This window comes from Podarcis cretensis, assembly GCF_951804945.1.
Source record: "Podarcis cretensis genome assembly, chromosome: 18".
Lineage (NCBI taxonomy): Eukaryota > Metazoa > Chordata > Lepidosauria > Squamata > Lacertidae > Podarcis > Podarcis cretensis.
Window position 1 is genome coordinate 12207085 of NC_137188.1, and position 25396 is coordinate 12232480.

Here is a 25396-nt window from a genome sequence, read left to right on the forward strand (position 1 = left end):
GGTCAGTGCCAGAAAACAACCTCTGTGGGGACCTTGGAGCAGAGCTCTCCCTCGTCTTCTTCTCGTACCCAAACTTTCCAGGAAAGTCTGTTCTTTGTGGCTGCATATCTCTTGGGACATCACCTTTCTGACAGAGCAGAGACATCATCACCTTGCCAACAAAGGTCCGTCTAGTTCAAGCTCTGGTTTTCCCAGCAGTGATGTATGGAAGTGAGAGCTGGACCATCAAGAAGGCTGATGGCCGAAGAATGGATGCTTTTGAATTCTGGTGCTGGAGGAGACTCTTGAGAGTCCCCTGGACTGCAAGAAGATCCAACCTCTCCATTCTGAAGGAAATCAGCCCTGAGTGCTCACTGGAAGGACAGATCCTGAAGCTGAGGCTCCAAGACTTTGGCCACCTCATGAGAAGAGAAGACTCCCCGGAAAAGACCCTGATGTTGGGAAAGATGGAGGGCGCAAGGAGAAGGGGACGACAGAGGACGAGATGGTGGGACAGTGTTCACAAAGCTACCAGCATGAGTTTGACCAAACTGCGGGAGGCAGTGGAAGACAGAAGTGCCTGGCGTGCTCTGGTCCAGGGGGTCACAAAGAGGCGGACACGACTAAAGGACTAAACAACAAAGAAACAGGATAGCAGTTGGGAAAAGGGAAATGTTCATTTTGCAATTCCTTTCGAAAAGAGGAACAGAGACTTCTGTATTTCCCAGCTTGTGTCCTTGTGCATGTTCTGCAATGAAACTCTGGACTCGGCTATGCAGCTGCAAAGGAAAGGTTTCAAGTCTGCTGCAAAGTGCATTCTACAAATACGACACTAGATGGCGATGGTGAGCTATGGGAAATTGAACCCATTTTTCAAAACGTTTTTTTTTTTTAAAAGCATTTTCACAACTTTTAAAAAAATGTGTCTAGTTTCCACTACTGGCCCAATGGATCGGTGCCTTAAATGATGGATTGATACAATCACATGTCCTTTTGCTTTTGGCATACAAACTGGGGTCATAGCACTTTAAAACAGGCTTGGCTACCCCAAAGAATCATGGGAGTTGTAGTTTGTTAAGGGTGCTGAGCGTCATTAGGAAACACCTATACAGTGGTCCTTTGTTTCTCAAACTTAATCCGTTCCGGAAATTCCGTTCCAAAACCAAAGCGTTCCAAAACCAAGGCACGCTTCCCGATAGAAAGTCATGCAAAATGGATTAATCCGTTCCAGACTTTTAAATAAAACAACCCCTAAAACAGCAATTTAGCATGAATTTTACTATCTAATGAGAGCCATAAAATGAAAGCAATAATCAATGTACTGTACTATAAAATAAACAAGACAGTATGTATATGATAAAATTTAAAATTAATTCTTCCCCTTACCTGCACTGATGATAGTCATTGTTTGGATGGGGGGCTTTTATCCATTTCCACAGTCGCACAATCAATCCATCAGTAGCTGAACTGGGTTCCAGTCACAAAAACAAATGAACCGAAAAATATAATGAACGAATTCCTCTGCCCCACAAATAACCCACAGATGCATTTTAAAGAAAAGGACACATTCTACTCCGGTAAAAACATGCTGATTTCCGGACCGTCCGTGGGCCGGATTGGTAAGGCGATTGGGCCGGATCCAGCCCCCTGGCCTTAGGGTTGCCTCCCCATGCCATAGAAGATATGTATTACGAAACCATTATATCTTTTTGTAATGTGTTACAAGTCTTTTTGTTGACTGTTTTCTGTTTGGAATCAATAAAGCTATATATATATATATATATATATATATATATATATATATATATATATATATATAAACTAAACTAAAACAACACTGGCTTCAACGTCCAGGCTTTACGACTTAGCGAGGAGACAGACATAAAAGAAACAGCTTTACTTAAACTTCATTTTTTCTTTTTTTAAAATAAAAACACACACCTTTATTTATAATTCTTATATACAAGTAGATCTATATATTTATATATATGTATATAAAAGTGGTCTGATGTGGCGAGGGTAGGGAAGATAGGGACTTCATGAGGTCTAGTAACTTTTGTTTTTGACGTGCAAAAGGAAGGGCAGGGCGGGTGACGAGAAGGAACTGTGCAAAATGTGCAAGGAGGGGAAGAAAGAGTTGCAAATGGTCCCGATTCTCAAGAATGACCCAGTTGGCTTGAGGGGAAGGCAGCCGAGTCTTTGGGACTTCCTTGCCGTGGTGTCTTCAGGCTCGCTTCCCTTCCAAAGGAAACAGAGCCTCAGTTGACGACACCGGGGTTTTCGCCGCCTTCGGAGTCTCCGAGTTCCCGGGATCGCGTGCCGGCCAGTCCCGAAACGGAGACATCATCTGCAGGAAGAAGCGAGAAACAAAGATCGCTGAAACTCTAAGGTCATGTATAGGGACGCGGGTGGCACTGTGGGTTAAACCACAGAGCCTAGGGTTTGCCGATCAGAAGGTCGGTGGTTCGAATCCCCGCGATGACGGGGTGAGCTCCATAAAAAAAACCCAGAGTCCTTTCTCAAAACAAAACAAAATAAAATAATTCCTCCAGTAGCACCTTAGAGACCAACTAGGTTAGTTATTGGGAGGGACGCGGGTGGCACTGTGGGTTAAACCACAGAGCCTAGGGCTTGCCGATCAGAAGGTTGGCGGTTCGAATCCCCACAATGACGGGGTGAGCTCCCGTTGCTCGGTCCCTGCTCCTGCCAACCTAGCAGTTCGAAAGCACAAAGTGCAAGTAGATAAATAGGTACCACTCTGGTGGGAAGGTAAACGGGATTTCCGTGCGCTGCTCTGGTTCGCCAGAAGCGGCTTAGTCCTCCTGGCCACATGACCCGGAAGCTGTACGCCGGCTCCCTCGGCCAATAAAGCGAGATGAGCACCGCAACCCCAGAGTCGGCCACGACTGGACCTAATGGTCAGGGGTCCCTTTACCTTTAAGGTGCTACTGGAAGGAATTTTTTATTTTTATTTTGTTTCGACTACGGCAGACCAACACGGCTACCTACCTGTAACAAATAAAAAAATCATTCCTTCATTCTGGGGGGCCATCTCTTCCACCGGCCAAGTCCCCCTCTCCCCCCGAAACACTTAAGGCAAAACCAAACCCGACTTACGGAACCGGACACGGATGGGCCAAATCATTATGCAGGCAAGGCCCAGGGTGGCAACTACAGCCATTCCTCCGGTGACAGCCACCATCACCCAACGGTAAAATGGCACACAGTTGCCACAACAGTGTTCTGTCCTGGGGAGAGAGAAGGAAAAGGGGAAGGCAACAGGGGCTTGTTAATAATAATAATAATAATAATATCTATACCCCGCCCATCTGGCTGGGTTTCCCCAGCCACTCTGGGCGGCTTCCAAAAAGATATTAAAATACTGTAATACATCAAACATTAAAAGCTTCTCTAAACAGGGCTGCCTTCAGATGTCCTCTAAAAGTCTGGTAGTTGTTGTTCTCTTTGACATCTGGTGGGAGGGCGTTCCACAGGGAGGGCGCCACTACCGAGAAGACCTTCCGATCAAACACATAAGACAGAGGGCCTTCTCGGTGGTGGCGGCACCTGCCCTGTGGAACGCCCTCCCTTCAGATGTGAAGGAAATAAGCAGCTATCCTATCTTTAAAAGACATCTGAAGGCAGCCCTGTTCAGGGAAGTTTTTAATATTTAATGCTGTACTGTTTTTAACACTTGATTGGGAGCCGCCCACAGTGGCTGGGGAAACTCAGCCAGATGGGCCGGCTATAAATAATAAATTATTATTATTGTTATTATTATTAGCGGCTTCGGTGGGCAACGTTCCTACTTACGGGCACGGGTGCAAGTTCTGAATGATCATCACGCCCACTCCGTTGGCAACTTTATCCGTGAAGCTCATGGCTCCGTAGACGAAGGCACCGCTGTGCTGTCGGAGAAAACAAGGTTGCCAATTTGGCTTCAGAAAAGCACAACTTAGAATACACACAGAATTGAAAATAGCTATAATTCGAAATGTACTGTAAAGTGTGTTATGAAGATGTAATGGAATGAAATAATTTATGATATATATTATAATAAAGCGAGATGAGCGCCACAACCCCAGAGTCGGCCACGACTTGACCGAACGGTCAGGGGTCCATTTACCTTTACTAAGAGATTAGATTGGAAAATGTTCAGACAGGACTGATGGAAGTCAAAAAAAGATGTAAAAGTATGTTTAATTACTGTTGAAAATGATATGTTGAAAAACTAATAAAAATTTACGTAAAAAAAGAAACTTAGGTTTTATTTTTAAAAAATAATGAAATAAAGATGATTATGTTGCTGACATTTTGAATCTTGGCAACACATCAAGGTTTGTGTGTGTGTGTTTCCCTGGCAAGATCGCCCGTGCGCTCTGCGTATGCCCACATTACGTACTGTGTTGCTGCCGATGAGGTCGGCCGTCATGGAGAGAGAAGTTACCAGGATTGTGGCCGAACCGGTGCCCAAGAAGACGGCTGCCCCATAGATCTCCACGCCGATTCTTTCAGCCAAAGCCACCCAGGAAGCAAAGGCCAGGATGATTAGCAAGCCCACAAAGTAGGTGAGCTAAACAGAAAAAAGGCGAGAAAAGAAGAGATTTTGAAAAATTATAGAGGGGAAGAGAAACACTAGACTGGGGTCAGCAAACTTTTTCAGCAGGGGGCCGGACCACTGTCCCTCAGACCTTGTAGGAGGCCGGATTCTATTTTGAAATACCGTATTTTTTGCTCTATAAGACTCACTTTCCTCTCCTAAAAAGTAAGGGGAAATGTGTGTGCGTCTTATGGAGCGAATGCAGGCTGCGCAGCTATCCCAGAAGCCAGAACAGCAAGAGGGATTGCTGCTTTCGCTGCGCAGCGATCCCTCTTGCTGTTCTGGCTTCTGAGAGGCAGAATATTTTTCTTCTTGTTTTCCTCCTCCGAAAACTAGGTGCGTCTTGCAGTCTGGTGTGTCTTACAGAGCAAAAAATACAGTGAATATAATGAACGGATTCCTATGCCCCACAAATAACCCAGAGATGCATGTGAGCTACTCACGTTTCTGCCAATCTTCTTGTTCACAGTCTTCATCAGAAACGAGGAAAGGAAACCGCTAATGTACATCACCAGTGGAATCGTGGCGATGAACTTCTGCAGGAAGGCAAGAGTCAGAGGAAAAAACGGGATGGACTCTGTTATCTTTGGAGGAGGAAGAGCTGAAAACCAGGACCAGCCGTCTCCCAGCTCTATCTGGTACGCAGAATGAGACCCTCCCTGCCCGCAAACTGTCTTGCCAGAGGGGTGCATGCTCTGGTTATCTCCTGCTTGGACTACTGCCATGCGTTCTATGTGGGGCCACCTTTGAAGGTGACCCGGAAACTCGCTAGAGCAGGCACCCCCAAACTCGGTCCTCCAGATGTTTTTGGGACTACAACTCCCATCACTCCTAGCTAACAGGACCAATGGTCAGGGATGATGGGAGCTGTAGTCCCAAAACATCTGGAGGGCCGAGTCCAGGGGTGCCTGTGCTAGAGTGGTGTATGCTCTGGTTATCTCCCACTTGGACTACTGCCATTCTCTCTCCGTGGGGCTGCCTTGGAAGGTGACCCAGAAACTACAACTAATCCAGAATGCGGCAGCCAGACTGGGGACTGGGAGCGGCCGCCGAGACCACATAACACCGGTCCCGAAAGACCTACACTGGCTCCCAGGATGTTTCCAAGCACAATTCAGAGCGTCGGTGCTGACCTTGAAAGCCCTAAAAGGCCCAGTAGACCTGAAGGAGCGTCTCCACCCCCATCGTCCAGCCCGGACACCAGGGTCCATCTCCCGAAGGCCTTCTGGCGGTTCCCTCCTTGTGAGAAGTGAAGCTACAGAGAACCAGGTAGAGGGCCTTCTCGGTGGTGGCACCCACCCTGTGGAATGCCCTCCCGTCAGATGTCAAGGACATAAGCAACTGTCTGACTTTTAGAAGACATCTGAAGGCAGATCTGTTTAGGGAAGTATTTAATGTTTGATGTTTTGTCATATTTTTAACATTCTGTTGGGAGCCGCCCAGAGTGGCTGGGGAAACCCAGCCAGATGGGCGGGGTAGAAATAATAAATTATATTATAATTATATTTAGCGGACCGGACCGTCCGGACTGAGGCAGAACTCAGCGCCACCTCATGAGAAAAGATAGTGGCTTCTGGCGAGAACTCACAAGAGCCTTGTTTACCGGGGTCTCGGAAGCCTCTGGGAGATTTTGGGGGTCTCTCACGAGATGTTGCCGGAAACGGGAAACCGCTGGCACCATGGAAATGTGGCAACCCTCTGCAAATCTCCCCTGATTGGCAAATCCTGCTCCAAAAACAGCTAGTAATAATAATAATAATAATAATAATAATAATAATAATATATTATTTAGATTTCTGTAACTCCACAAGAGAGCCCGGGGTGGGTGGGTGTGCTTTGAAATTGGTCCCTTCAACTTCTAATCTTTGCAAAATGTCGATTATATTCCTAACATTGTCTTTCATATGTCCAGGCAGAACTTGTGGATATAATCTGACAGAACCTTCTTCAACCTATCGGCCAAAATATTAGCAAAAATTTCGTAATCCACATTAAGTAACGATTGGCTTAGGAGTTGAATATGTTAAATTGCATAACCCTGTGGATAGAAGTTAATATGAAAAGAAAGAAAGATGTTAATTGAAGTTAATTTTATTTGAAAATAGTATTGGAAAACTGCTACAATGAGTTAGATGGAAAGTCAGCTAGGGGCATTCAAGGAAGTCACCTAACAAAAGGGGGATTGTAAAAGTTAGGATAAATGTCTGTCTTTCTGTCTGTTTTTATATTGTAATGTTTTTCTTTTATGTTTGTTATAAATTTGGAAAACCAATGAAAAAATTTGGGGGGTGGAAATGAAACTGGTCCCTCGAATCCTCAGGAGCCGGTTGCCTTAGCAACCAGGTGAAGGATGCTTCAATCCTCAAGCCTGCCTCCAGTCGGACTCACCTTAGGGAGCAGGAGTGAATTGGTGAGGTACATCGCAATGTAGGTTTGGGAGAGGTTGACGATGAGCCGTGTGGCCATATACAACATTGCCACCTGGAAAGAAAGAAGAGGAGAGACAGTCAAGGGAGGAATATTATATACTGTATTTTCCTGTGTATAAGATGCTCCCTGGGACGCGGGTGGCGCTGTGGGTTAAACTACAGAGCCTAGGGCTTGCCGATCAGAAGGTCGGCGGTTCGAATCCCCGTGACGGGATGAGCTCCCGTTGCTCGGTCCCTGCTCCTGCCAACCTAGCAGTTTGAAAGAGCAAGTAGATAAATAGGTACCACCCCGGCGGGAAGGTAAACGGCGTTTCCGTGCGCTGCTCTGGTTCCCCAGAAGCGGCTTAGTCCTGCTGGCCACATGACCCGGAAGCTGGACGCTAGCTCCCTCGGCCAGTAAAGCGAGGTGAGCGCCACAACCCCAGAGTCGGCCACGACTGGACCTAATGGTCAGAGGTCCCTTTACCTTTACCTTTAAAATGCTCCCAATTTTTAGGGACTCCAATTTAAGAAAATGGGGGGGAGATTGCCCTGTGTATAATGACGACCCACAGTTTTTCCACATAATTTTTAAGTAAAAAAACCCTAGTCTTACACACGGAAAAGTGTGGCACTCAAATCGGAAACGCAACACTCAAAATGGAGCACGTTCGGCTTCCGAAAAAAGGTTCGCAAACCGGAACACTTACATCCGGGTTTGAAGTGTTTGGGTTCCAAGTTGTTTGAGTACCAAGGCATTTGAGAACCAAGGGACCACTGTAGCAAGGTTAAAGCTTACTGAGAAATGATATATAATGAACTGTAAAGGATGTTTAAAATAACCTTTGTAAAAAAGACAACACCAGAATTATAGGGACAGAACAACCCAAACTGTACAGTGCCCCGTTCGCTACATGAGCAGAACGCGACCCGTGATTCGCCGCTTCCGCGCATGATGTCATTTTGAGCATCTGCGCATGCGCGAGTGGCGAAACCCGGAAGTAACCCGTTCCATTACTTCCGGGTCACCGCGGGACAATAATAATAATTTATTATTTATACCCCGCCCATCTGGCTGGGCTTCCCCAGCCACTCTGGGCGACTTCCAACAAAATATCAAAATACATCAAACATTAAAAGCTTCCCCAAACAGGGCTCTCTTCAGATGTCTTCCAAAAGTCAGATAGTTGTTTATTTCCTTGACATCTGACGGGAGGGCATTCCACAGGGCGGGCGTCACCACCAAGAAGGCCCTCTGCCTGGTTCCCTGCAACCTCACTTCTTGCAGGGAGGGAACCGCCAGAGGACACTCAGAAATGGACCTCCGTGTCCGGGCCGGACGATGGGGGTGGAGACGCTCCTTCAGGGATACACGGCCATTTAGGGCTCTCAAGATCAGCACCAGGGCTGCCTTCGGATGTCTTCTAAAAGTCAGATAGTTGTTTATTTCCTTGACATCTGGTGGAAGGGTGTTCCACAGGGCAGGCGCCACCACCGAGAAGGCCCTCTGCCTGGTTCCCTGCAACCTCACTTCTCGCAGGGAGGCAATCACCAGAAGGCCCTCCGTATCCTGGATTTGGGGCTAGGCTCCCTATATTCCATGGGGCTAAGGCAATAGGGACCTGGTCACCTGCCTGGGGCCAACCATCTCCTTGCTCCCTCATTGCTTGAACTCACCTGGTAAAAAGAAGGCTCCAAAAGCCAGTGTTTCCAGAGGAGCAGGGGCCGTGCGGGGCTTTTTCGGTCCGGGGGCAACAGGGGGGTCCGTTCCTCAGGATCCGGCAGCCTGGAAACCGGGGGGCTCTTTTCTTTCGTGCCCAGATGGAAGAGAAGCGAAGTGACGGCGCCGATGCCCACCACGATCAGAGACAGGTTCTGAATTTGGTGGAGAAAGAAAAAGACTTTCACTTTCTCTCCCCCCCCCCCAAATTATTGATTTTCAACATTTATCACAAAAAGGACGTAACAAAACACACAACAAACACACCACAATAAACTAAACACAAAGAGAAATTGTTTCTTCAAATACCTAATTCTCATTACATTGAGAACTTTACTTCTTCAAATCCCCTCTAACTGAATTTCATTATGTCAGTTCTCCAAATTCATACTTCTAATTATATTGATTGCTTTCATTTACTAATCTCTTCTCCTTTATTAATATTCTAATCCTTAATATTGACTACCACGTATTCTTATTCTACTCTGGCCAGACAGTCTGCGGGCAGGGAGGGTCTCATCCTGCATACCAGGCGGAGCTGATAGACAGCCACCCTGGACACAGAATTGAGCTGCGCCTCCATGGACAGGTGTGAGTCCAAAATGACCCCCAGGCTGCGCACCTGGTTCTTCGGGGGGCACAGTTACCCCATTCAGGACCAGGGAGACCCCCACACCCACCCGCCCCCTGTCCCCCAAAAACAGTCCTTCTGTCTTGTCAGGATCCAACCTCAATGCATTAGCCGCCATCTATCCTCCAACCGCCTCCAGGCACTCACACAGGACCTTCACCGCCTTCACTGGTTCTGATTTGAAAGAGAAGGTTGCAGGGAACCAGGCAGAGGGCCTTCTCGGTGGTGGTGCCCTCCCATCAGATGTCAAGGAAATAAACAACTATCTGGCTTTTAGAAGACATCTGAAGGCAGCCCTGTTTAGGGAAGGTTTTGATGTTTTATCATGTTTTTAATACAGTGGTACCTTGGGTTAGGAACTTAATTCGTTCTGGAGGTCCATTCTTAACCTGAAACTGTTCTTAACGAGGTACCACTTTAGCTAATGGGGCCTCCAACTGCCGCCGCTGCACGATTTCTGTTCTCATCCTGAAGCAAAGTTCTTAACCTGAGGTACTATTTCAGGGTTAGCGGAGTCTGTAACCTGAAGCGTATGTAACCTGAAGCGTATGTAACCTGAGGTACCACTGTGTTATTATAAATTATTATTATTTTTTGTTGTTGTTGGTTGTTGTTATTATTACAGTGGTGCCTCGCAAGACGAAATTAATCCGTTCCGCGAGTCTCTTCGTCTAGCGGTTTTTTTGTTTTGCGAAGCACGGCTATTAGCGGCTTAGCGGCTATTAACGGCTTAGCGGCTTTAAGAAAAAGGAAACAAACTCGCAAGACGTTTCGTCTTGCGAAGCAAGCCCATAGGGAAATTCGTCTTGCGGAACGACTCAAAAAACGGCAAACTCTTTCGTCTTGCGCGTTTTTCGTCTTGCGAGGCACCACTGTATTTTCATCACCATCATCATCATCAGAGGCCCAGAAGCAAATAAGGAGCCTGGTGGAACCGACACACAGTTCCGCTTCCTCCTTGCACTCACCCGAAAGACGGGGATGTCGTGGTGGCCGAGGTGGTGACTCTGTTCTGGCTGCCCGCGGCGGCCCACCTGGAAGTGCAGGAGCAGCCAGGCCGCTGCATAAACGGTGATGTTTGCCATGACGGTGAAGGCATACCTGTAAAAGCCACGGGAGAGGACGAGGTCAGGAATCGCACGGTTCAAGGATGAAGTTTAATAATAATAATAAATTTTATTTATACCCAGGCTCAGGGCAGCTAACACCAGTAAAATTACAGTAAAAACATAATGGGGGGGGGACCAATTAAAATACAGGTTAAAATGCAATTTAAAATGCAGCCTAATTTTAATAGTAGCCCACAGATCAAAACCATAAGGGGAGGGAAACATAAGAGTCAGACTGAGTCCAAACCAAAGGCCAGGCGGAATAGCTTTGTCTTGCAGGCCCTGCGGAAAGATGTCAAGTCCCGCAGGGCCCTGGTCTCTTGGGACAGAGCGTCCCACCAAGTCGGGGCCAGTACTGAAAAGGCCCTGGCCCTAGTTGAGACCAACCTAACCACCTTGCGACTTGGGACCTCCAAAGTGTTGTCATTTGTGGACCTTAAGGTCCTCCGTGGGGCATACCGGGAGAGGCGGTCCCATAGGTACGAGGGTCCTATCCTGCATAGGGCTTTAAAGTTCAAAACCAGCACCTTAAACCTGACCCTGTACTCCACCGGGAGCCAGTGCAGTTGGTAAAGTGCTGGGCAGCGGCGTAGCATGGGTTGTCAGCACCCGGGGCAAGGCAAGTAATTTGCGCCCCCTAACCTGGGGCAAGGCAAGTAATTTGCGCCCCTAACCCCTAACCTGCCGCCGCTGCCAGATTCTTCTTGCTGCTGCCTGGGCTGGGGTATTTACGGTAAGGTAGCCACGGCGGCGGGGGGTCCGTGGCAGGTGATCTGAGCGAGTTGCCGCTGGCGCTGCCGCCCAAACGACGCCGCTTGCCCGGAGGAGGGCAGAGAGGCGAGGAAAATGCAACATGGCCCAGCAGCTGCAGCAGCAGCAACGGGGCTGTGAGGAGGGGCTGCCTGGCGCGCCATCCGCGGCCCTGATGCGCGGGGACCGCGGCGAGCGCTGAGAGCCGCTGCCTGCCGGACGCCTTCAGCCCGGACGCGCACACAGCTCGTCGGTTCCACGAGACATGGGGCTCTGCTACAGCCTGCGCCCGAGGCTCTTCGGCGGCTCTGGAGGCGGCGAGCGCCCCCCCCCAGATGTTGTGCCCTGTGCGGCCGGCCCCCCTGCACCCCCCACGCTACGCCACTGGTGCTGGGTGAATGTGATCCTGTGGAAAGGACCCAGTAAGGAGCCTCGCTGCGGCGTTCTGCACCCGCTGGAGTTTCTGGGACAGCTTCAAGGGCAGCCCTGCATAGAGCGAGTTACAATAATCAAGCCTGGAGGTGACCGTTGCGTGGATCACTGTGGTCAGATCAGGGCGAGAAAGTCCTTTGGTTGAGCGCCTACCGGAAAGCTGTGAGCTCCACTTTTCCATGATCACTGTCCACCAACTCCGGGATGAGAGAGAGGTGGGAGATTTGGGTGGCGGCCCAGCCGAACTGGAAGATGACGATGAAGGGGATGAAATAGATGAGAGCCGCAAACTGGGGGGTGTTCTCTGAGCAGCCCAGGCAAGGGTTGAAGATGAAGGGGAAGGACAGGAGGACGCAGATGGTACCTAAAGGAGAAGGAAATAAGAGATAGAAGGAAGGAAGGGGCATTTTAAAAGGGACACACTGGGAGCAGGCTATTTATTTCAGAAGCACTTACGGACTGCTCAATATATATACAGTGGTAAAGGTAAAGGTAAAGGTACCCCTGCCCGTACGGGCCAGTCTTGACAGACTCTGGGGTTGTGCGCCCATCTCACTTAAGAGGCCAGGGGCCAGCGCTGTCCGGAGACACTTCCAGGTCACGTGGCCAGCGTGACATCGCTGCTCTGGCGAGCCAGAGCCGCACACGGAAACGCCGTTTACCTTCCCGCTGGTAAGCGGTCCCTATTTATCTACTTGCACCCGGAGGTGCTTTCGAACTGCTAGGTTGGCAGGCGCTGGGACCGAGCAGCGGGAGCGCACCCCGCCGCAGGGATTCGAACCGCCAACCTTTCGATCGGCAAGCCCTAGGCGCTGAGGCTTTAACCCACAGCGCCACCTGCGTCCCATATACAGTGGTACCTCGGGTTAAATACTTAATTCGTTCTGGAGGTCCGTACTTAACCTGAAACTGCTCTTAACCTGAAGCACCACTTTAGCTAATGGGGCCTCCTGCTGCTGCCACGCCACCGGAGCACGATTTCTGTTCTTATCCTGAAGCAAAGTTCTTAACCTGAAGCACTATTTCTGGGTTAGCGGAGTGTCTAACCTGAAGTATATGTAATCCGAGGTACTACTGTACAGTGGTATCCGGGGCTGGATTTAGGTGTGATGAGGCCCTAAGCCAGGGGATCAGCAACCTTTTCAGTCTTGGACCGGTCCACTGTCCCTCAGACCATGTGGTGAGCTGGACTATATTTTGGGGAAAAATAGGAACGAATTCCTATGCCCCACAAATAACCCAGAGATGCAGAGATGCAGGGACGCGGGTGGCGCTGTGGGTTAAAGCCTCAGCGCCTAGGGCTTGCCGATCGAAAGGTCGGCGGTTCTAATCCCTGCGGCGGGGTGCGCTCCCGCTGCTCGGTCCCAGCGCCTGCCAACCTAGCAGTTTGAAAGCACCTCCGGGTGCAAGTAGATAAATAGGGACCGCTTACCAGCGGGAAGGTAAACGGCGTTTCCGTGTGCGGCTCTGGCTCGCCAGAGCAGCGATGTCACGCTGGCCACGTGACCCGGAAGTGTCTCCGGACAGCGCTGGCCCCTGGCCTCTTAAGTGAGATGGGCGCACAACCCCAGAGTCTGTCAAGACTGGCCCGTACGGGCAGGGGTACCTTTACCTTTACCTTTACACGTTCTACTCATGTCAAAACACCAGGCAGGCCCCACAAATAACCCAGAGATGCCTTTGAAATAAAAGCACACATTCTACTCATGTCAAAACACCAGGCAGGCCCCACAAATAACCCAGAGATGCATTTTAAATAAAAGGACACATTTTACTCATGTAAAAATACGCTGATTCCCGGACCATCCGCGGGCCGCACTGAGAAGGCAATTGGGCATCCGCACAACATGACCAGTCCAACGAAGTTGATGTTGAAGAATCATCGCTTTGACATTGGCGATCTTTGCTTCTTCCAGTACACTGGCATTCGTTCGCAGGGGATGTGTAAAATATTTTGGAGACCCCTTTAATGGAATCTTTTGAGGAGTTGGAAATGGCATTTATAAGTGGTCCACGTTTCACAAGCGTACAGTAAAGTTGGTAGTGCAATAGCTTTGTAAACAAGTGAAAAGGAAAAGTAAATTTGTTTATATAAACAAGCATTTTGGTTTCCCTGCGAACGTCCCGGTCCTCAAACACTCTGCGCTTCAATTGGGAGAAAGCCGCACTCGCAGAGCTCAGGCGATGCTGGATTTCGGCATCGGCCCTTGTGGAAAGATTCCTGCCCAGATAGGAGAAGCGATCGGACATTTCCCAACGTTCACACCACTGAGTTGGATTGGTGGCGCTGCAGAGGGGTTGTTTTGTGCTTGTTGGTGCAGCACTTTGGCGTTAAACAATAGCAAGCCAAGATCAAGACAAAAGGGTGTGATTAACTTGGCTGGGAAACAGAGGCATGTAAATATCTCTTTTGCAACACTCGATTGGTGTTTGATGGAGGTCGAGGGAGTGGCAGCATCAAGCCCTGATGCTCAGGTTTGCCTCCCAGCATGTGATGCGTTCATGATGTAATTTAAGGTGTGTTGTGGGTAATAATAATAATAATAAATAATAATAATAATAATAATAATAATTTATTATTTATACCCCGCCCATCTGGCTGGGCCTCCCCAGCCACTCTGGGCAGCTTCCATAGAAACCAAAAATACAGTAAAATATCACACGTTAAAAACTGAACAGGGCTGCCTTAAGATGTCTTCTGAATGTCAGGTAGTTGTTTATCGCTTTGACATCTGCTGGAAGGGCGTTCTACAGGGCGGGCGCCACTACCAAGAAGGCCCTCTGCCTGGTTCCCTGTAGCTTTGCTTCTCGCGATGAGGGAACCGCCAGAAGGCCCTCCATGCTGGACCTCAGCATCCGGGCAGAATGATGGGGGTGGAGACGCTCCTTCAGGGATACTGGACTGGGTATCTCTGTAAAACTGATAAAAGGGGGAGCCATCCTTTGCTCTGGGCTCCATCCTGCTTCTCCCATGTGGTGAGTGAAAGTATTGTTGCAACAGTTGTCGAATAAAGATCAAGCCTACTGGCTGCTGTTTTGCGCCTCTTTTGGTAATCGTTTGGTAATCCAAGCGAGCCCAAGGATTTTCCTACAACAGCTTTTATGACTGTACAGTGGTACCTTGGTTCTCAAACTTTATCCGTTCCGGAAGTCAGTTCCAAAAGCAAAGCGTTCCAAAACCCAGGTGCACTTTCCCATAGAAAGCAATGCAAAACGGATTGATCCGTTCCAGACTTTTAGAAACAGCCCTTAAAACTGCAATTTAACATGAATTTTACTATCTGACGAGACCGTTGATCCATTACATGAAAGCAATAATGTACTGCAGTCACAATCAGTAGCTGAACTGAGTCACAAAAACAAAACAAAAAGTCGCAAAAACGCAAAATAAATAGCGAAAACAGACCTCAGTGTAACATCCAAATGAGAAGTGTGACACTCAAAATGGAGCACGTTCGGCTTCCGAAAAACATTCGCAAACCGGAACGCTTGCTTCCAGGTTTGCAGTGTTTGGGTTCCAAGTTGTTTGAGGACCAAAGTAGCACTGTATGTATGTATGATGATGATTATAGCTGCTATGGGCAGGTTGTGAATTTGAAACAATAAATGGATTTCTGTTTTTCTTCCTTTGTACAGATGTCATCAGAGACATCACCTTGCCAACAAAGGTCCGTATAGTAAAAGCTCTGGTTTTCCCAGTAGTGATGTATGGAAGTGAGAGCTGGACCATCAAGAAGGCTGATCACCGAAGAATGGATGCTTTTGAATTCTGGTGCTGGAGGAGACTCTTGAGAGTCCCATGGACTGCAAGAAGATCAAACCTCTCCATTCTGAAGGAAATCAGCCCTGAGTGCTCACTGGAAGGACAGATCCTGAAGCTGAGGTTCCAAGACTTTGGCCACCTCAGGAGAAGAGAAGACTCCCTGGAAAAGACCCTGATGTTGGGAAAGATGGAGGGCCCAAGGAGAAGGGGACGACAGAGGACGAGATGGTGGGACAGTGTTCTCGAAGCTACAAACATGAGTTTGACTAAACTGCGGGAGGCAGTGGAAGACAGGAGGGCCTGGCGTGCTCTGGTCCAGGGGGTCACGAAGAGGCGGACACGACTAAATGACTAAACAACAGATGTCATCACAAAATGAAGCTAAAATCCAGACACATGTGCCCACACACATCTCCCAGTGGATTAAAAAATCGCTTTGCTGATTGCTTGTAGCTCGGTCGTGTGTCCTCATTCCCCAACACCCCCAGTGCTGGGCAAAGTTCACCTTTTTGAAGAAGAAGATTAACCTCATCTGCTTTATGAGATCATTGCTTATCTAAAGCCTTAGAAATCTGCCCACCCCTCCAGTCACAAGACCCTCTGTCCCAATCTACAACTGCCCCCAGATTCACTTTGAACCAGACAAATTCGGACACGGATCTGTTTGCTTTTTGATGATTAAGCCTCCTGTGATTTGGGAAAGCAACACAACCAGGAAGGAGACAGTCCGCCAATGATACCCTCTTTGCCAGTTTCGTCAGAAGGGAACTTCTCAGTGCGACTAAGAAAAGTCAGATGTTTGAGGCATACAACATCTGCCCTTTCCAATTCCTCTTTTTAAAAGAGAAAAAAAGTTTCGCTGAGTTATCTGCCCCTCGCAAACACACACGGCGTTATCAAGAGCTAACATTCGCCTCCAAGGTTTGTGTGTCTCTGCCAACCGTTCTTCTACAGGATATTATTTTCTGGGGTTTTCACCGCCACAAATTAAAACCAAAAAACTGTAAAATTCAAACTGCCCAGGACGGCATTCTGCAAAAGCAGTTAACTTTAGTTTGCAGATCCGACGTTAGTTCATTTCAGCGGGTCTGCTCTCTAGGGTCCTTTTCCGAAGTTAAACTAAGTTCCTAGTCCTCAGCCAATTACCGTATTTTTTGCTCTATAAGACTCACTTTTTCCCTCCTAAAAAGTAAGGGGAAATGTGTGTGCATCTTATGGAGCGAATGCAGGCTGCGCAGCTATCCCAGAAGCCAGAACAGCAAGAGGGATTGCTGCTTTCGCTGCTTTCGCTGCGCAGCGATCCCTCTTGCTGTTCTGGCTTCTGAGATTCTGAATATTTTTTTTCTTGTTTTCCTCCTCCAAAAACTAGGTGTGTCTTGTGGTCTGGTGCATCTTATAGAGCAAAAAATATGGTAATTGGCAACAATGGACCCAAGTCAGTCACGGCCATTCGTTTCAATGGGTTTACTCTGAGCAGGGCGAACACTGGGCAAAACCTCATACAGTCTTGCGGAGGGTGGGGTGTTTCTGCATGTACACAAATCTACCCAAGGCTAGGGCAGACCCGGTGAAATGAAAGGGCACAAGTTCCTTGCGTCCGTTCATTTCAAAGGGGTCTACTCTCCAGTAAAATATAAGGATCTAGCCTGAACATCTGAAGGCAGCCCTGTTTAGGGAAGCTTTTAACGTTTAACAGACCACTGTATTTTAATACTTTGTTGGAAGCCGCCCAGAGTGGCTGGGGAAACCCAGCCAGATGGGCGGGATATAAATAATAAATTTAAGTTTAATTTCTGTAAATTCATAGATTATTTGCATACGGTTGTTTTTTAAATTTTTGTCGTTTCAAGAGTGTGCATATTATTTATGCCAGGGGTCAGCAAACTTTTTCAGCAGGGGGCCAGTCCACTGTCCCTCATTCCTTGTGGGTGGTCGGACTATATTTTGAAAAAAAATATAAATGAATTCCTATGCCCCACAAATAACCCAGAGATGCATTTTAAAGAAAAGGACACATTCTACTCATGTAAAAACATGCTGATTCCTGGACCGTCCGTGGGCCAGATTGAGAAGGTGATTGGGCCGGATCTGGAAGTGTGAAGTCGTGTTCAGAATGCACAACCTTCACAGAAGGCCATATAAAGTCTCACACCCGCGTTTTGAAAATCGGCGAGTCGCGGCCCTTCCTTTCGGTGGGTCTACTCGGAGCAGAATGAACGCAGGAGTCAACCCAAAGCCTCGTGATTCGCTTTGAAAACGGTGCACTGTGCAATTAACAGCGACAAAGGAGTATTGTTTGGAGAGAAGTGGTGCGTACAAACGAACAAGCGTTTAAAGAAGGTATGACCGGGGTCATAACCAAATGCCGCAGCTGCCTTGCAAGGTGGACTCTCCTTCCATGAAGCAGAGGTCAGGTGGCTATCTGTCATGGCTGCTTTATATAATAATAATAATTTATTATTTATCCCCCGCCCATCTGGCTGGGCTTCCCCAGCCACTCTGGGCAGCTTCCCAAAAAAATATTAAAATACTGTAATACATCAAACATTAAAAGCTTCCCTAAACAGGGCTGCCTTCAGATGTCTTCTAAAAGTCAGATAGTTGCTTATTTCCTTGACATCTGATGGGAGGGCGTTCCACAGGGCAGGCGCCACCACCGAGAAGGCCCTCTGCCTGGTTCCCTGTAGCTTTGCTTCTCGCAGGGAGGGAACCGCCAGAAGGCCCTCGGTGCTGGACCTCAGTGTCCGGGTAGAACGATGGGGGTGGAGACGCTCCTTCAGATATACTGGACCGAGGCAGTTTAGGGCTTTCAAGGTCAGCACCAACGCTTTGAATTGTGCTCAGAAACGTACTGGGAGCCAATGTAGGTCTTTCAAGACCGGTGTTATATGGTCTCAGCGGCCGCTCCCAGTCATCAGTCTGGCTGCCGCGTTCTGCATTAGTTGTAGTTTCCAGCTTTAGCTTTAGCTGAGATTCCTGCATTGCAAAGCGGGGTTGGACTGGATGACCTTTGGGGGGCCCTAAATTCTGTGATTTTTATGCCCATGAGTTGTAGCGTTAGGAGAGAGGGAAGAAGATCTTCCTTCCGGCGGGAACACAATCAGGGCTGAGCAATCTTTTGTTGCGGGTGCTCAGAATGCCTGTCTCATTGCAAATGGAAGCAGCGGCGATAAGCCAAGCGGAGCTCTTGCTCTTGTTCTTGTTGGAACATAGCGTCCCAACAAACATGTCGAAAAAGCCCTGAAGTAGCAATTTATGACCCCACCAGCCAGGTTTTCCTAAGAGTTCAGCGCAAGGGGAAACGGAGGAAGTCAGAGAATCAGAAGGGAGAGTAAACAGGAACGACATCCTTCCAGCCGGGAACATACAAAGTCGGCACATTTAATGCTTAAACTAAACCAAGGCTCAGTGTAAAAGACAGAAGGGATCTGGCGGACGAGATCGCAGACAAGCGCCTCTCCTGCTGATAACCTATGGCAGGGAGGTCGAACTTTCTAGAACAGAGGTAGGCAAGAAGAAGAAGAAGAAGAAGAGTTTGGATTTGATATCCCGCTTTATCACTACCCGAAGGAGTCTCAAAGCGGCTCACATTCTCCTTTCCCTTCCTCCCCCACAACAAACACTCTGAGGGGAGTGGGGCTGAGAGACTTCAGAGAAGTGTGACTAGCCCAAGGTCACCCAGCAGCTGCATGTGGAGGAGCAGGGAAGCGAACCCGGTTCCCCAGATTACGAGACTAAAGCTCTTAACCACTACACCACACTGGCAAACTAAGGCCCGGGGGCCGGATGCGGTCCAATCGCCTTCTCAATCCGGCCCGTGGATGATCCGGGAATCAGCGTGTTTTTACATGAGATGGCGCTGTGGGTTAAACCACAGAGCCTAGGACTTGCAGATCAGAAGGTCGGCGGTTCGAATCCCCGCAATGGCGGGGTGAGCTCCCGTTGCTCGGTCCCTGCTCCTGCCAACCTAGCAGTTTGAAAGCACGTCAAAGTGCAAGTAGATAAATAGGTACCGCTCTGGCAGGAAGGTAAACGGCATTTCCGTGCGCTGCTCTGGTTCGCCAGAAGCGGCTTAGTCCTGCTGGCCACATGACCCGGAAGCTGTACACTGGCTCCCTCGGCCAGTAAAGCGAGATGAGCGCCGCAACCCCAGAGTCGGTCACGACTGGACCTAATGGTCAGGGGTCCCTTTACCTTTACCAGACAGGTAAAAATCACCCAAGGAAGGTTGCACAGGTAGCACAGGGAGGAGTGTGGCCTAGTGGGCAGAGAAGGGCAATGGAGACGTTCAAAGGTCTGGAAACCGAGCCTGATGAGGAACGGTCGAAGGAGCTGGGGACGTTCAGCCTGGGAAAGAAGAGACTGAGAGGAGAGAGGAGAGCCATCTCCGGAGAGGAGAGCTCCGGAGGGCAGGACTCAAACCCACAGCTTCCGGGGACGAGAAAGGAGACTGCGATTAAACGTGCGGGAAAAACTTTCCGGCAGTAAGAGCTGTTTGACAGGGGATCGGTCTCCCTCGGGAGGCGGCGGACACTCCTTCGCTGGAGGCCTTTAAGCAGAGGTTGGATGGCTGTCTGTTTTGGATGGTTTAGCTGAGATTCCTCCCTTGCAAGGGGGTTGGGCTAGATGACCTTTGGGGGTCCCCTTCCAATTTGATGATTCTATGATAAGAGGAGAACATTAAGTGTGAAGTGGCCAGTTCTTCCCAAAGGTGCAAAGGGAGGAGATCTTGATGGATGCGAAAGAGAGATTTTACTTTCTTGGGCTCCATGATCACTGCAGATGGTGACAGCAGTCACAAAATTAAAAGACGCCTGCTTCTTGGGAGAAGGGCAATGACAGGCCTAGACAGCATCTTAAAAAGCAGAGACATCACCTTGCCAACAAAGGTCCGTATAGTTAAAGCTCTGGTTTTCCCAGTAGTGATGTATGGAAGTGAGAGCTGGACCATCAAGAAGGCTGATCGCCGAAGAATTGATGCGTTTGAATTCTGGTGCTGGAGGCGACTCTGGAGAGTCCCATGGACTGCAAGAAGATCCAACCTCTCCATTCTGAAGGAAATCAGCCCTGAGTGTTCACTGGAAGGATGGATCCTGAAGCTGAGGCTCCAAGACTTTGGCCACCTCATGAGAAGAGAAGACTCCCTGGAAAAGACCCTGATGTTGGGAAAGATGGAGGGCACAAGGAGAAGGGGACGACAGAGGACGAGATGGTGGGACAGTGTTCTGGAAGCTACCAGCATGAGTTTGACCAAACTGCGGGAGGCAGTGGAAGACAGGAGGGCCTGGCGTGCTCTGGTCCAGGGGGTCACGAAGAGGCGGACACCACTAAACGACTAAACAACAAATGATAAGAGGAGATCATTATGTCTGAGGTGCCCAGTTCTTCGCGAAGGTGCAAAGGGGAGGAGATCTGGATGGATGTGAAAGATTTGGGTCAAGGTATCAACCTCTGAACAAGATGATGTAACAAAGAGTCCGGGAACTGGGTTGTCTCCCTACAAGGCACAGCTGAAAGAAGGGGGAAGTCCAGGTTTCGAAAAAAACAAATGTGTGAGGTTTTATAAGAGTTATGAATAGCCGCCCTGTAAGTTCCCCTGGCTCTCTCTCAGACACATGAGTTTGCGGAACTTGGAACCACGTATTGCACTTCACTGATCATAGTTTCCCACCTACAAAGAATCACAGAACTGTAGAGTTGGAAGAAACCCGAGCCCAACCCCCATAAATGCAGGAATATGAAGCAGTCCCGTACGGCGATCGAACCTGCGACCTTGGCGTGCTCTAACCAACTGAGCTATGTAGGATTTCATGTTTACTGTGTAGAAAATGGGGGCTGTATGGATGGCCACCGTGTTCCCCCATCCCTGATTCCAGAAGACTAGGACTAGCCGTCTGAGAAACAGTTTGTATCCAAATGCGATTTCGGTTTTAAACGCAGTGTAAGGTAGTCTCTAATGGACGTGGGTGGCGCTGTGGGTTAAACCACAGAGCCTAGGACTTGCCGATCAGAAGGTTGGTGGTTCGAATCCCTGTGACGGGGTGAGCTCCCGCTGCTCGGTCCCTGCTCCTGCCAACCTAGCAGTTCAAAAGCACGTCAAAGTGCAAGTAGATAAATAGGTACCATTCCGGCGGGAAGGTAAACAGCGTTTCTGTGCGCTGCTCTGGTTCGCCAGAAGCGGCTTAGTCCTGCTGGCCACATGACCTGGAAGCTGTACGCCAGCTCCCTCGGCCAGTAAAGCGAGATGAGCGCCGCAACCCCAGAATCGTCCGCGACTAGACCTAACGGTCAGGGGTCCCTTTACCTTTAATGGGGGCAACAGTGGCTGCTGGACTCTCAACTCCAAGGACCCCCTTTTCACCATTTACCCCACCTGAGAGAGATAAACCTCCACCAGCCATGGCAGTCTACCACTGGGCAACAAACAAACCAGCCAACACAGCTGTATTTCTCAAGTCCTGCTTGCAAATATCAAAGAAGCATGGAGTGGAAAATGGACCGCTGAACTTGATGACCTTTCTGACCTGACCTCATATGACTTTTTTTGAAGGCAGAGATGCACTTAGTGGCTATTTATCAAGATACAGTGGTACCTCGGGTTACATACGCTTCAGGTTACAGACTCCGCTAACCCAGAAATAGTGCTTCAGGTTAAGAACTTTGCTTCAGGATGAGAACAGAAATCGTGCGGCGGCAGCAGGAGACCCCATTAGCTAAAGTGGTGCTTCAGGTTAAGAACAGTTTCAGGTTAAGAACGTACCTCCGGAACGAATTAAGTACTTAACCCAAGGTACCACTGTAATCTAAAATCAACCCTCCATGTTCAGGCACAGTGTACCACATGAAGGGAGATAAAAGCCTTTTAAGAGGAGATTTTTATTTTTATTTTTTAAAAAACACCCTTATCCCAGATACTAAGTGCCTTGGGTTGAAAATTAAGACTGCCAGTCCACACTGGATTTTTAAATATGTGCTTCTTATCATACTGTGACGTTGCCACAAGTTGCTTCGTAGGAATTTGTGTGTAAAATAAACAATAACATTTTTATTTATTGAATTTAGATCCCGCCCTACACCCAGGGCTCTGAGGGCGGTTCACAGAATAAAATCAAGATATAAAACCACAAAATACCTAATAAAAATAAAAACACCCCCCCCCCGAAAAAAAAACACATTTTAAAAGGGCAATTTATTTTTAAATAAAATGCGAAGCTGTTTTTGTCACTGATGCCAGTGCTGTTAAGCGGCTTTGAGAGGTTTCAATGTAACCAACTCGAATTTGGAATATAAACAAATGAAATAATCAAACGCCGGGAAGAGATGTGCTCAGCTGTCCCCTGTCAGAAGCAGGATGCTGGGGCAGAGCAGAATTCGGACCTGGCAAGCCCCAGGCAAGGCCGGTTCTGTCCAGCCTGGGCCTGTCTCTCTCTTTTCCTAGATATATGCAACGCCACAGCTCTTCCTGCAAACAACCCCCCCTCTGGATCTCTCTTCCCCACCCCCTCCACCATTCCCACGCCGCTGCAAGCTCACCGGCCAAGTGCCACGACTTCCTCCTCCCGTAGCGTCCGCAGCCGCCGGCCTGATCCGCCTCGTAGCCCACCAGCGGCGTGCAGATGCCGTCGGCCACTTGCCCCACCAGCAAGAGCGCCCCCGCGTGGCTGGTGCTATAGCCCAGGATGGAGTGAAAGTAAACCAGCAGGTATGTGAACCACATCGAGGCGCACAGGTCGTTGAGGAAATGCCCCACCGAGTAGCTGAGCCGGGAGCGCGCCGACAAAGGCTCCGGCGGCGGCCGCTGGGAGTCTCCCATGGCGCACCAGCCGCGCGTAAAAGCGCACCAGCCGCGCGTAAAAGCGCACGGGCAGGGCGCATCAGCTTCCGAGCAGGCGGGCGTCCAGGGCGGGCCCGGACGGAGCCCAGCGGAGGCAGAGGAGAGCCGGGACGCGCGGGAGGCTCTGTCCAGCCATGCGTCCTCCGGCCGGCTTTTATGGGCTCCGGGAAACCCCCCGTGCGCGTCGGAGGCGCGTCCAGCTGGCCGGTTCCGCGGCGCCCCCAAGCGGGCTGCCACCACTACCGCGCGCAGATCTCCGCGCCTCCTCCTCCTTCTCCATCGCGGATCCGAGGCTAAGCCGCTGCCGGAGCCAATAGGCAGGCTCCGGGGGCGGAGGAAAACTCGCCCGAGCGCAGGAGGAGCCGAGCGCCGCGCTCCCCGCCCCGTTGCCGCCCCGGGCGCTTCTGCTTCCTAGTAGCGTTAAGAGAAGCGAAACGGCCACGGTGGCAGATTCCTGGCGCTTGTGTCAGCAAGCATCGGCTTCAGCGGAAACCTACTCCCAAACCTAGACCCATTGGAATGAATGCCCTTGTAATTTCGAGGGGTCTGGCCCACGCTCTGCATTCTAAAGCAGGGTTTTCCAAACGTGGGTCTCCAGCGGGGTTTTTTGGGGACTACAATTCCCATCCTTCCTGACCCCTGGTCCTGCAAACTAGGGATGATGGGAGTTGTAGTCCAAAAAACAAGCGGAGACAAAAGTTTGGGAAGCCTAGTTAATCTAAAGGATATTGAACACACCTTTGAAGCGCGTGACTTCCCCCAGAGAACCCTGGGAGCTGAAATTTGTTAAAGGTAAAGGGACCCCTGACCATTAGATCCAGTCGTGGCTGACTCTGGGGTTGCGGCGCTCATCTCGCTTTATTGGCCGAGGGAGCCGGCGTACAGCTTCTGCAAATTAGCAGCTTTGTGAAGGGGGGGGGGAACTACAGCTCCCATGAGCCTTTGAGGGAATTCAGTGGCTTCCAATGAATACCGTATTGGATGTGTGTGTGTGTGTGTGTTTTAGCTGTGGACACCTGAAGTTCTGTGTCCAATTCTGGGCGCCACAGTTTAAGATGGGACGCGGGTGGCGCTGTGGTTTAAACTACAGAGCCTAGGGCTTGCCGGTCAGAAGGTCGGCGGTTCGAATCCCCGTGAGGGGGTGAGCTCCCGTTGCTCGGTCCCTGCTCCTGCCAACCTAGCAGTTTGAAAGCACGTCAAAGTGCAAGTAGATCAATAGGTACCACTCTGGCGGGAAGGTAAACGGCGTTTCCGTGCGCTGCTCTGGTTCTCCAGAAGCAGCTTAGTCACCTGGAAGCTGTACACTGGCTCCCTTGGCCAATAAAGTGAGATGAGCGCCGCAACCCCAGAGTCGGTCACGACTGGACCTAATGGTCAGGGGTCCCTTTATCTTTACCAGACAGGTAAAAATCACCCAAGGAAGGTTGCACAGGTAGCACAGGGAGGAGTGTGGCCTAGTGGGCAGAGGAGGGCAATGGAGACGTTCAAAGGTCTGGAAACCGAGCCTGATGAGGAACGGTTGAAGGAGCTGGGGACGTTTAGTCTGGAAAAGAGGAGACTGAGAGGAGAGAGGAGAGCCATTTTCCAATATCTGAAGGGCATGGAAGAGGGGACAGGCTTGTTTCCTCCTGCTCCGGAAGGGTAGGACTCGAACCCGTGGCTTCAAGTGACGAGAAAGGAGATTCCGACTCAACACCAGGGAAAACTTCCTGAGCTCTTGTACTGTGGAACAGGTCTTCCTTGGGAGGTGATGGGCCGCCTCTCCTGGTATGTCCCACGGAGGACCTTACGCTCTTCAAACAAAAACATCTTGGAGATCCCAGGCCACAGGGAGGTTAGGCTGGCCTCAACCAGAGCCAGGGCTTTTTTGGCTGTGGCTCCAATCTGGTGGAACGCTCTGTCCCAAGAGACTAGGGCCCTGCGGGACTTGACATCTTTCCGCAGGGCCTGCAAGACAGAGCTGTTCCACCGGGCATTTGGTCAGGGCACAGCCTGACCCCCTCCTTTGGCAATCCTCACAGAACTCTAGCCCAATTTTTTGCCATCAATTTGATTTGAATTAATTTTATAATGAAATGATTTTAGAATGTTGTACTATTTTATTGTTGCTAGCCGCCCTGAGCCCGGTTTTGGCTGGGGAGGGCGGGATATACCGTATTTTTTGCTCTAT

At 49.5% G+C, this 25396-nt stretch overlaps 1 protein-coding gene across 1 annotated transcript; it reads right to left on the bottom strand.

Annotated features, from left to right (window-relative positions):
- Nucleotides 1-1821: 1821 nt before the first annotated feature.
- On the bottom strand, nt 1822-23502 carry MFSD12 (major facilitator superfamily domain containing 12). Its single transcript, XM_079960738.1, has 10 exons — nt 22926-23502; nt 11783-11993; nt 10307-10439; nt 8665-8862; nt 6968-7060; nt 5023-5115; nt 4382-4552; nt 3793-3887; nt 3097-3227; nt 1822-2326 (listed from the first exon to the last, which is right to left on the bottom strand). The coding sequence occupies exons 1-10, from the start codon at nt 23203-23205 to the stop codon at nt 2238-2240; spliced, it is 1494 nt and encodes a 497-aa protein (XP_079816864.1). The 5' UTR covers nt 23206-23502; the 3' UTR covers nt 1822-2237.
- Nucleotides 23503-25396: the final 1894 nt, after the last annotated feature.

Coding starts and splice junctions, on each gene's coding strand:
- MFSD12 (XM_079960738.1), bottom strand. CDS start 23,205: ATGGGAGACTCCCAGCGGCCGCCGCCGGAGCCTTTGTCGGCGCGCTCC. Junction 4,553..5,022: donor ACAAGAAGATTGGCAGAAAC/GTGAGTAGCTCA, acceptor TTTTCTGTTTAG/CTCACCTACTTTGTGGGCTT. Junction 3,888..4,381: donor ACCTCATCGGCAGCAACACA/GTACGTAATGTG, acceptor TTTCTCCGACAG/CACAGCGGTGCCTTCGTCTA.